Source organism: Nycticebus coucang, chromosome 19, assembly GCF_027406575.1.
Source record: "Nycticebus coucang isolate mNycCou1 chromosome 19, mNycCou1.pri, whole genome shotgun sequence".
Taxonomy (NCBI): Eukaryota; Metazoa; Chordata; class Mammalia; order Primates; family Lorisidae; genus Nycticebus; species Nycticebus coucang.
The window spans coordinates 44,489,219-44,501,848 of record NC_069798.1 but is presented as its reverse complement, the minus strand read 5'-3'; the positions used below and the strand labels follow the sequence as shown (position 1 = coordinate 44,501,848).

At 51.6% G+C, this 12,630-nt stretch overlaps 1 protein-coding gene across 8 annotated transcripts in view; it reads right to left on the bottom strand.

Annotated features, from left to right (window-relative positions):
* Positions 1-12,630, bottom strand: part of CTIF (cap binding complex dependent translation initiation factor) — a 313,526-nt gene that overhangs the window by 232,746 nt on the left and 68,150 nt on the right. For 7 of the 8 annotated variants that reach the window (XM_053571551.1, XM_053571550.1, XM_053571555.1 and 4 more), the window contains one exon: positions 1,596-1,803. In XM_053571551.1, the coding sequence (XP_053427526.1) occupies positions 1,596-1,775 (180 nt within the window). In that variant the 5' untranslated portion in view covers positions 1,776-1,803. Of the gene's footprint in view, positions 1-1,595; positions 1,804-12,088; positions 12,108-12,630 lie in introns of those variants that run through there. The other variant, XM_053571554.1, reaches the window with a different exon arrangement.

Genomic DNA, 12,630 nt, shown 5'->3' with positions numbered 1-12,630 from the left:
TGGACACCTCCTCCTGGAATCGTGGCTGGCCCAGGGGAGGGGCTGGATAAACACTTGCAGATTGAATGATGAATAGATTACAGGCTTATCTACTTATAATTTGGAACTTCAAGGACAGTAAGGAAAGCATCACATCTATTTCTACTTCTCTGTTGGGGTTATTTTCTGGTTCCTGCTCCCCAGATGGGACAGGAATCATTGTGGCTTTGGCATCTCCCAGGATGACTTCTAGTGTGAGATCTAGGAAAGCTGCATATGTTTTCTGGCTTTCTAAAAAGCTAAAGGATTCAGGTTTTCTCTCCAGACAGTGAGCCAAGTGGTTGCACTTGGCTTTTCTCCAAAGCAGGGTGCACCTTCTTCTTGCCACAGGAGTCCCAAATTTCAGGACAAAAAGTACAAGAGATAGATATGTGGGACCTTCACTCCAGACAAGAGAAGAGACATTCCTTGTGCAGCCAACACTCCTATTCTCTGTGCTTTTGTACCTCTAATTATCTCTTCCAACACTTCAAAGGCAGCAGGGTCATCCCCATTTGCCAGATAAGAAAACTAAGCCCCAGAGACATTGACGGCTTTGCCGAAGGTCACATAGGTAGCTAGAAGCAAATCTGGGACAACTCTTTTTTTGTTGCTGTTGTTGAGGCAGAATCTCACTTTGTCACCTTCTATAGAGTGCCATGACATCACAGCTCACAGCAACTTCTAACTCTTGGGCTCAAGCGATTCTCTTGCCTCAGCTTCCTAAGAGTAGCTGGGACTACAGGCACCTGACACAACATCCGGCTATTTTTTGTTGTTGTTCAGCAGGACTAGGCTGGGTTTGAACCCACCAGCTCCAGTGCACGTGGCTGGTGCCTTAATCATTGAGCTAGGGATGCGCCCTGGAACAACTCTTGAACAAACTATCTATTATGTATTTATGGAATTAGGCAAAGGTATAATATTTGTCCATGAAGTAGGGTCCTGCCCCTAATGCAGTCACACTTTATTTGGGAGAACTTGAGACTTTCAAATCTCAGCCCACAATCTTGCATCTGAGTTCACCTCTTATCCAAGGTCAGAGCTGCCACAGGCTGACTCAGGAGGGGGAGAGGCCAAACTGAGTTTCTGGTCAGATTAATATGTCTAAGTGCATCTGGCACATGGAGCCCTGAGTATGTAGCCCAAGAGACTCATTTCTATGGCTGCCAAAAACTGCCAATATTCTAAATCACAAAAAATATAGACAAGTTATAGCCCTTTGATGGTATGCATTATGGATAAGCTATAATTTCCAGATCTCCTTTAGAACATAAGCTTACTGAGGACAGGGAACAGTGCCTGGCATGTTGTAGGTGCTCAGAGGATGTGTATTCAAAGACTTGTGAGTCAGGATGTTGCCCTAGTGGTCCAGTAAGCAGGGGAGATGGGTCAGAGGGGTCACATGCACAGCCAAGGTACTTCCTGGTTGTATCCAGAAACCTCACTTGAAGGATTCTGGATACTCTACTGGGTGAGACCATCCACACCTTGGGAGTCTAGGGCAAGGTGACTGGAAGCTTCCAGAATCAGGGTCCCCTGCATCACCCTGCTGAGTTTGTCACCCTGGGGCTCACCTGAGAGATGTGGGACTGGGTCCTCTCGCTCTCGCCGTCACCCTCTGTCTTGTCAGACAGCAGCCCCTGCACCTGGTACTCGAGCACGTAGCTGTCGATGAAGCGTTCCAGCTCCTCGATCTCCTGGGAGCGGCTGCTCCCCGCCTCGGAGGAGGCCGACGCTGCTGAGGAGTTTTCCATCTCTCCAGCTCAGGGGCCTGGGCTGGAGCTGGCGAGAAAGAGGACAGACTCTATGAGATGCTACTGGAGGTGAGGACAAGTCCCCCACTTGGAAAATACTCTCTGCTCCTGGAAACACTGACTCATCCATCTCAGCACTGTGGTCTCCCAACAACCTGGAAGTCAGTGGGCTACTGGCTTGCCTTTAGCATAAGGGATAGACTGTAATTCCCACTGGGTAGGGAGGGAAACTGAGGCCATCAAAGGCAGGTAGGTCTGCCTTCACACAAAGCCCTGACTGGCCAGCACAGTAACTTGTACAACATCAGAGTCAGTGCACACCAAGGACTTAAACCTAGGTAAAGCAGAAGACAAACCCAGCCTATCACCCAAGCCTCATTTCCCAACTTAGATTGAACAGAATTACTATGACAAAGCAGAATAAAACAGACGGCAGACTTTGATGACCTTGACCCCAGAGTTAGCACGTACAAGGGGTGCCCAGACACAAACCCTCGATAGGGCCTGGGCCCTCCAAGAAAATCCTTCCTTCTAAAAAGGAAAACCTTTCTTCTCTTTGGTCACCAGACTGTGCCCTAAATTAGTTGAAGCCTGCAGACCTGAAGTTCTAAGCACAATTTTGCAGCCTTGCAATGGTGCAGCTATTAGGACACATGCTACGCTCAGCCTATAGGATAATAGAACGACAATGGTGGGTTGTCTGTGCAGGTGTGGCCTAGCTGTGGATACTGCCGGGTTAACCCCCTTGGGGGTAGCCAGGCATAAGTGACCATGTATTCCTGGAATATTGGCTAACTAACGTCCACCAACACAACTGTGGTCCCCCCGCCGCACAACCAGACTGGGTCAACCTAGCCCTGCAGAGGCCTAAGCCTGCTGGGACACCCTCACTATCCCCTCCCACCTCCTTACCCCCAGCAGTTCTTATCTGGACCCACCTCAGAGCCAAAGATCTAGAACCTCTCTCACTTCTAGGCCAGGGACCTGCCCCTTCCTCTGATGGGCTTAAGGCCAGATGGGAAGGAGCTTTAAAGCGTGTATTGTGCCCCTTTTATTATTTAAACCCCATAACCTCCATGGAAAATCCAACTCAGCCAGAGGAAACCCAGCGCCTGTATGGTGTCTTCTACCAAGCCACCTCCACACAAAGCCCTGAATAATAAAGACTCCAACAATGTATGCAAGGGTCTGAGACCACAAGGGCTGTGTGATGCTACTGTTGATGACACAAGCGAGGTCCTAGTACATCGAAAGGAGCATTTGAATTTCAAAACCTTGAATTACTGACAACTTTTCTGGAATATAGTTATTTGCCAATAGTCAAGGGTTTGTTGAGTGTTGAGTTGTAATGAACCCAGAATAGGAAGGGGACGGGTCCACCAGGTTCCAGAAATGCTGCCGAGACTATGCGTGTTGAGTCCCCACACCCTCGCAGCCTTCTCAGAGGGTGACAGAATGAGGAGAAAGAATGTCCAGTTGGTGAACACATCCTCAACTGGTTTCCGGACTCATGTTTTAGTTTCCGGCTGCTGAAAGAGGCTGCAGGGGAGCTCTGAGGTGCTCCAGGCGCTTGCTCTGGGCTCCTGAGCTCAGTGGCCTCTGACTCTTCCCATCCTAGAGGGAGGAGCTGCCCTCATTAGAATGAGGAAACCCAGATGCAGAGGCCAGGATGGCAGCGGGTCTACAAGGAGTCAGCCCAGCTTGGGATAAGTGCATCTAGTGATACAGGGCCACAAGCAGGGCGGGTTGGGGGATGTCCAGTGCCTCCTCCTTCACCTGTCTTTCAAAGCCTATAGTCTCACACCTTTCCCACCACCTGCACCCACTTTAGCCTTCCTGCTGCAATGGCACCCATGTCCAAGCCCATGCCCTGCTCCTGCCCCTGGATACTTTGCCCCTCATCCCTGTCAGGTGAGGTAGGCTGAATTCCAAGATGGTCCTGGGTGTGTACACCTTCTCCCAAGTTACTCAAACATGAATCTAGAGAAGGGATTTTATTTTGCAAGTGTAATTAAATTCCAAATCAGTGGCCCTAAAATGGAGAGACTATTCAAGAGGGCCTGATCCAAGCACATGAGCCTTTTAAATTTGGGACTAGAGATCAGAGACAGCAGAAGCAGCCAGGGATCCAAAGGGCGGGAAAGGCGTGACACTGTTGACAGGTTGTAGACAGAGGGGCACCTGGCAAGGCACACAGGCGCCTTCAGTAGTTGACAGCAATCCTCAGTCAACAACCAGCAAGGAAGTGGGCACCTCAGTACTACAACCATAAGGAAGTAAATTCTGCAGACCAATGAGCTTGGAAGCAGATATATTTTCCCCAGAGCCTCCAGCTGAGAATTCAGCTGGCCAACACCTTAATTTCAGGCTCATGATATGCTGTACCAGACTGACTTATAGAACTGTGAGAAAAATAAATGGTATTTTTTGAAGATGCTAAGTTTGCAATAATTTATTATACAGCATTGGAAAACAGGATGCTCTTCCCTGCTTCTGTGCTTATGCTCACAACGTTCCCTCACCTGGAAGTAGTTTCTCCTTCCCCCTACCTTCCAAATCTAGAGGTCCTTATGCTCAGGGTATATAGAACAGGGCCTAAAGGCCTACTGACAATTAGTCCAATCCTCTGGTTTAATGGCTGCTGATAGACAAGGGATCCACCCAGCCTCGGTGATGGGAATGAACACAGCACCTTCTACTAGTAATAGGAATGGCAAAAGTCTACCGTGGCCGCGTCACGAGTCACACTCTTCTCAGCCTTCATCCACTTCACCCTAACAACAACCCTATGAAATCAGAATAATTATACTACATAGAAGAGAAAACAGAGGTTCAGAGAGGTTAAGTAACTTGCCCAGGTTCACATAGCAAAGCTCCAAGATGACCCCACTCTACCTACACCCGCTGCCCCTCCTCCACTCCACTTCTTGGCAGCCTGCTCAGGCCCTCAGGTTATCTCCCAGTTCTCAGATTCCTCACTGCCCTTCCAATGAGCAGTGATTTCTTCAAGTGCTCTGCGCGCGCATGTGTGTATGTGTGTGTGTGTGTTACGTGCACAAGCATATATTTTTCTTATTTTCTTATTCCTCACTGGGAACAGGCTCAGCAGGTAGCCTCAGCTGGGTGGGAATGATAAGGCTGATGTTCAGAGCAGGCTGAAAAAGAGCTGCCTGCAGGATAGGTCAGAACCTAAGGCCATGCCCAAAATTCCTCAAAGACGTCAGATCTTATCAAGTGTGTCCTGGCACACCTAACGGGCATAGTCAGAGTACCCAGTTTTGCAGGACTCTACACAGAGCTGTTTCTATGAGGATGGAGCATTGGGCTCTGCCAGCCCAGGAGCCTCTGGCCTGCTTCACTGGGCTCTCCCAGACACGCATGAGTCTCCCCGGGCTGTGCCACAGCCCTGTGAGGGAGCCTGGGCACCGTAATCACCCCAAACTCACACTGGTTCACAGAGGAAAGGGACAGACTTTGAGACCCATCCAAACCCTGCAGCATTTCAGTCCCAAGAAGGGAAAAGAGACCTCCCCCAACAGAAGCCTCTTATGTCCCCAAATCCTCTCAGACCTCTTGTCCCTTAGGGCATTGCTGCCTGACCAGATTCACGCAGGGCAGCCTGACAGTATCTCTGCTACATAGGTCACGAGATTATGCAGGAACCCACCTGGCCCTCTTGCCTCTTTGGGGTGTATACATAGAATTCCCACCACATTTTTAAGTCAAGAAGAGTGCCTGCAACCTGGAAGCATGAAGCACTAACACCCCCCGGCCACCTGTGACGGGACAGATACTCCCCTCTTCAGTGACAGCTCTGAGGTGTGTTCAGACAGTCCCTCAGCAGGTCCCAGTGGGTTGAGCCCCAGCTACCCACAGTGACAACCAGGTCATAGCACCCCTCACCGTCCTGTCCCCCTTCACTGTCTCCCAGGGACTCCAGCTCCTAGAAAACTGTCTTATGGCAGGACTCAGGCGAAGACATCACTTCTTTGCTCCAGAATGAGCCCTAGACAGAGAGCTGAGAGGTTCTTTCTTCAGAGGTGGGGGAACATTCAGAGCAGAAAGGCCCTAGGCCCCAGCCCATTTACAGAGGATAATGAGGAGGAGGAGGAAAGGGAGCCGCAGCCGCCTCCCCGGCCCCCCTCCTTGCTCTCAGGCTGCACGTTCAGCCAGGCATTTAGGCTCCGTTTTTTCATTTTTAGTGGTAAAACATACACAACATATCCCTTAACCATTTTGAGTAAATAATTCAGTGGCTTTAAGTACATTCACAATATTATAAACCATTATTCTAGAACTTTTCACCAACCTGAACAGAAATCCTGTGCCCATTAAAAATTAACTCCCCACTCCCCTTCCTCCCAGCCTTGGTGACCACTACACTGCCTTTGGTCTCTATGAATTTGCCTATTCTGGGTACTTCACAGAAGCAGAATCACACAGCATTTGTCCTTGGGTCACTGGATTAGTTCACTTAGCATAAAGCTTTCAAGATTCATCCCTGCTGTAACATGTATCAGAATTTCATGCTTTTTTATGGCTAAATAAGGCATTGTATTATGATAATAAATTGTATGTATACACCATATTTTGTTCATCCATGGATTTTGGGGTTGTTTCCACCTTTGGCTGTTGTGAATAGTGTAGCTATGAACTTGGGTGCATGAATATCTAAGTCCTTGTGTTCAATTCTTTGGGGTGTATACATAGAATTCCCACCAATTTTTTTTTAAGGCAGGAAGAGTGAGGAGGAGCACAGTAGAACTTGCTCAGCCTGCTGGAGACCTGGGGAAAGGCTTGGTTTGCCGCCTTCCTGCCTGGAGCTCTTAGGGGTCTCCACTGGACTCCGTTTCTCACCCACAGTAAGATCCAGATGGGAAATCCCCACGCAGCTGGTTGCTGGCTAAGTAGAGAGAGCAGCAAGGGGAGCTTCTGTTTCACTGGTCAGAGAGAGAGAAGGAAGATAGAACCAGAGGAAGAAAGAAAAAGGAAGAGGACAGGGGTCATCTCTGACTGCAGCCATCTGGGACACAGAGGCAGAATCTCAGGAACGCTCGGCACCCCCTGCTGCCCTCCTCGCCCTGCCAGGTGATGGATGAGGAGGAACAAAGCAGCATGCAGCAGCAGGAGGGAAAGAGCTGAGGCCACACTTTGCTGTTAAGGGCACCAAAGGGGCGGCAGCCCTGAGCCTGTAGGCAGAAGGCGGGGGGTGGGGGTGGCGCGAGTGGGCACAGCTTGACAGAGCGTGGAGGGGCCCAGGCTGCAGAAGAACCCTCCAGAGAAGTCTTAGGCCGGTGAACTCGGACACATCTGTGGCTGTCTGGGGAAAAAGACAGCCAGCCACGCTCTCTTCCTAGAGCTGCAACTGCAGTGAGGGACCTCACCCTGCCCCATCCGGCCCAGGGCTACCCACCCCTGCTGCGCCCAATCACAATGTATGCTTATCATGATGGCCAATGGCTGGCAAACCAGGCTGTTTTTAAGGCCAGAAACAATAAACACCCATGTTCTCTAATGAAAAGGCACCTCTCCCCACGTGGTGTCCCCTGCACCACCCCTGGACCCACACAAACCCTGTTCTCCCTCCTGTCCCTTCCTCTCTCACTGCTCTCAGCCCAGTGCCCTGTGGCTTCTGTAGAAAACCAGGGCTCAAGGGGCTTCTGCTGACACCTTGGGGCAGCCTGTCCTTCCACCCTCTGGCCCTGCCTGGCTTGGAGCCTGGGGGGTCTCACGGTGCGTCTTCAGGGACCAGGGCCTGGGGGGAAAGGTAAGGCTGGCATCAGGAGTGCCCGCAGGCCAGAGACAGTAACCTCTCCACATCCTCTCCTGCCCCATGACAAATGGCATTAGGAGCTGTAAATTTAGCCAATCCTTTTAAGAACAGCCAGGCATTAGTGGCATTACCTCCTTCTCCAATCCCCAGGGATGAGTTCAGTGACCTGCAAACCAGATGGGACCTCTGCTGCCTGCCAGCCTTCTCGGGGAATCGTCACTGGAGGCCCCACGTGAGGCAGCCCTGCTCCCCCTTCCTTCATCACGCTCTTCCTCTCCAGGCCTCAGCAGCCAACTCGCCCTGGCAGCACATCCTTCTGGAAGCCCCCAAGGAAGCCTAGGAAGACTCTGTTCACTTTCCGGCTTATTGTTTTGCTTTTTACTGCTATAAGAGGCCCAGGCTTCCTTGGATCCCAGGCCAGCTGCAGGGCCCAGCCCGGTACCACCACTCACCTGATGTTAAATCCACTCATCACATCCACCAAAGTCTCCACCCCACCTCCCCCAGGGCTGCTTCCTATGCTGCCTGGTGCAGCAGGGGGCTGTGTCCCGGGCTCAGCAGCGCACCCTTGGTGACCATGATGCACACAGCCAGCTGCTATCTGTCAGGCTCTGGGTCTTCTCTATTTTCTCTCTCCTTCTCTGTTCCCTCTCTTCCTTCACCCCCATAAAGTGCTAGTGACAAGTCACACCTTCACCCAGAGTATACAACCAGGGCTGAAATTCTCTCCCTAGTCAGCTGTCAGGTAGCCCCCTGGGCAGGGCCAGCCCAGAGGCTATGCTGCCTACTTCAATGTGGGAAGAGAGGGGCCAGCCTGCCTGGGGCAGGTGGAAGAAGCCATGGGAGCCTGCTGGCTGCCAATCCATCCCTCCCAGTCCAGTCCACTCTCAGCCTCATTCACAGAGAGGACTCTAGAGACAACACATTCCCAACGCTCTGCAGCCCGCATGCTCAGGCCTAGTCACTGGGCCAAGTGTGCCACAGAAGCCAGAGGAAGCAGAGACCTCAGTGTGCGGGAGCCTCAGCTCCTCAACCCCGGGGAAGTGGAAAAATTCTGAAACACGGAGCCAGTGGCAGGTGGCCTTGGAAATCAGCAACATTTTCTCTCTGAGGAGTCAAGGGTATTTGGCATCCTCTAAACATTTGACCCCTCCCCACCCCCACCAATTTAACCCTTGTTTCTCAAGCATCAGACAGGGTGTCTGCTAACATGATGATTTTTAAACTCCAGGTCTCAGCAATTTAGGGAGTTGTAAAACAAATTTCATAGGTTCTGATCTCAGCATCAAAAATTATATAATGAAAGTGAAGATATCAGCATGTAACATACCTAAGTCTAAGTATTATTTCGTGGGATTTTCATCTCCCTGCCCGTGGAAATACATCTCTACTTGTGGTCAAAAGAATTGAAGTCAAGTGCCCCAGAGTGGCAGTTCCCAACTTTAGCGTGTACATGGACCACGGCTATCTTGTTAAAATGCAGGTTCAGTGACTCAGAGTTGGGGCCTGAGCCTTTGCCTTTCTAGCAAGCTCCCAAGTGAGTATTGCTGCTCGTTAGAGGACTACATGGCCAAGCCCTGGGAAACTTCCCACATCCCTTACAGCCACTATCTGGATAGCCCACTCTCCAGCAGTGGGTGGGGTCCCCCTCCCCTCCTTCGGGCTAGTTGGTTGGCTCCTTGGAGGAGAGACAATGCTCCTCTTTCAGCCCACGCAGGGTCTAGGGCAGAGCTCAGAACCAGGCATGGCCTCTATAGGCAGAGTTATTTTCATAGAGGACACAGGGGCTGCTGTCTCTCCCCTGGACTCTCAGAGCAAGGCAGAACAGCACCTGCTTTGAGCCCTGAGATGCCAAGCTTAGCGCCCAGGCACATTCACCTAGTCTAAACAAGTCAGAGAGGGCTCCTAAAATCCAAGGGCAATTTCAATAGCTCTTCAAGAGTCCAGTCTCTTTGCACTCCAGGTGAGGACACTGGGGCCCAGGGCAGGGGACGACTTGCTGGAGCCACTCAGGTGCCATATGGATAGAGCCAGCCTAGAATGCAGATCCTTGGACCCCAAGTCCCCAACAGTTTGCCATCTCCAAGATCCCTGCTGAGAGTCACCCACTACTCATGACCACTAATCTCTGTAGACCCTAAATGTAGTTCTGGGTTATAATCATTAATGTCAGGCAGTTGTGACAAGACAGACATACCTAAATAACTAACAAACCCAAAATTACCCCGTCATCCTCATACCCTACTGACCCCCACTCTGTGCAGGGCCCGGGCCAAGACCTGTGGTCCCACCAGAACCGCATAGAGAATGAGAAGGGGCTCAGGCCTCTCCCCTCTCTCCCTGAGCAGCCTCCAGAAACAACTGAGGGAGCTGGAGCCATTTTCACAGGGAGAGGCAGGCACTGCTGGCCAACAAGGCAAGGGACATGCTGTGACCTCCTTCTCTCATTGGCAGGCCTTCCCCTGTGGAGCCCAGGGTGGGGCCTGCACAGGGAGGCCCTGGGGAGGGAGGAAGTGACAGCACCTACAGGCATGAGGGGAGCACCCACCACAGCCCACCTGGATGCCTCAGTAGGCCCCAGGCCCCTGCTAGGCATTTCCTCCTGGAGAAGAATAATGAAACAGCAGGGGAGCTGGGCCCACGGGCAGGAGCTCTGAGACGCCAGTCCCTGCTTTAGCCCTGGTTGCTCCAGTAATGACACTTTAGCTGCTATGGTACCTCAAGCTGTTCTGTGCTGTTACCCAACTCTCATCCTGTCCTTAAATTTTTTATGGGTTTTTAGCTTCTTAGTAAGTCTGCATGATCCTTGAGGGCCCTGTTCCATGCTACACCCATCTCCTCCCCAAGCCCAGAAGAGGCACACTGCTGTGTCTCCCCATCCCTCCCATGCCCATCCTGGTAGTCCCCCCAAACCAGCCTCTTCAGCTCTCCCACCCACTGCCACCAAGCCTGGGCTCTCACCCAGACCACTCCCAGTTCCCAGAATGTTAAACCCAAAGGATGCTGGGGGTTGACCTGTCCATCACCACCCATCTCATGCCAAGTTCACTCTATCCCAGTACCAGGCCTTCACCTCTTCCCACATCCGAAAGCCTCCTCAAGGCGATTCATCCCACCTAGGAGACACTGAGCACCTGCTCTGGGCCATTCTCTACAGATGCCAGGGACGTGGCAGTCACAGGGGAAATAAACCAAAGCTGTGCAGGACGACAGGCCTCAAGGGCACTGGCCACCCAGCCAGCCACATCTCCATCAGATGGCTTCTTCAGTGTCCCCTGTTCCTAAGACAGTGTGAACTTAATGGCTATGGGTCCCAATGCTGGGCTCCAGAGCTGGCTGTATCACTTTCCCTCTGTGTGATGCTAGGCAGACTGTCGCTGCCTCCCCCTCTTTCAAAGATGATGAAAACACCACCTCATAAGGTATTGCGAGAAATAAATGAGAAAAGAGCTCAACATAGCCAGGTATCCCACCCAGCACTCAGCTCTAGGAAGTAACTATCACTGGACTTGACACCTGCCCTACCATCCCTCTCTGTCTTCTGCACTCTCTCCCACCTCTCCAAATCGCACCCTTTCCCTCAAAGGCCTGCTTCCTCCATGAAGCCCTCCTTGGCCACTCTGGCCCTCACTGGCCACTGCTGTCTCTGAACTCCAGTTCTCCTCAGACCTCACCACTCTTGAATGCCTCCGTACTCCAAACTCCCAGAGCCCTACTTGAGCTTCAGTCTGGTCCTCTCCTGCACTCTAATCCCTGGGTTGACCTCAGCTTTGCCAGCCTCCATGGACTCAGGAGGACCCATTCTCTCTCCCCCATGAGCCCTAAGGGTAGATGGGTGGGCCCTACCAACAGCCCTCAAAAGCCCCTAAGTTTATTGGCTGGCAGTGAAAACTAACTTGGAACATGCAGGGGAGTGAGACCCATGATGTCCTGTTCTGAACCCAGCAAGACACCCAGGAGAGCACCTCCGGTTAAAGCCAGAAAGCTCCTCCAAGTGTGGTGGCCCCAGCACCCCAGACCTTCCTTCTCAGGTGACACTGTCTGTCCAGCATTTCTCTTGGAGTAACCAAGGCCCCCAGTCAGCGCTTTCCCGCTTGGAGACAGCTTCCTGAACTATAGCCCAGCTGGAGCAGTGACAATACCGAGCTGTTTCAAGAGCCTGGCAGCAGCGCCGGCAGCTCAGGACAGGCTGTGCACATCTGACTTTAGCACCAAGATGCCACAGCTGGAAGGCAGAGCTGGCTTACTTTCAAGGACAGCACCCCTTTCCCTCTCCCCTCCTAAGACTCAAAAATAGCTGAAGCCTTATAAGTCAAAAGATTTCAAGATTTCAAAATTCACATTTCTGACTTTTCTTGAAGAAAAGTAGATGATCTGGCAATACTGGCCCACCTTCCCACGTTGCAGCCATCTGCCAGAGCTAAGAAGTGCTGACCCCTTCGGACTAGGCACTCAATCTCCCATTCTCCACAGTCCCCCACGCTCCCTAATGCCTCCCCATTGCACACAGCCATCACTTTCTTGTGGTCCCCTCACTCACAGGTGGTATCTGCCTGGGCCTTATAGACATCTGAGTTTGAAAGTCTGCTGCAAAAAATGTAGGTGGAGGTAGTCTCTGGTTGCAAACACGAGTGGGTGCCCCTCAGAACTTGAAAATAAATCAGGAACAAAGATTGTGTCCCCTGGGAGCCACACTGGGAAGTCAGTACATGACAGTTCAAAACAGAAAGATGCAAAGTCATCAGCTGCAAAGAGAAAGATGGAACGGCTTTCAAAGCAGCAGGACTAAGCCTGCCCTGGTCAAAGATAGCCATAGAGCTATTACAGGAAAATGGTGTCACTCTGGGCTGCACTGGAAGCCAAGAAAATAACAGCCACAGGAGGCACTGCAACCCAAGCTGTCTCCAGGGACAGGGCACCCTGCTGGGTGTCTCTAGGGACAGAAGGAGAACCCAGGATGTCCCACTGCTCCCCTAAACCTTCCACCATACTCCAGCGCAGCCTGATTTGGGCTGGGTGTCTGTCTCCAGCTAAACCAGGGGCTCTTAGAGGTCAAACACCTGTCTGCTCCTTCCCTTGGAC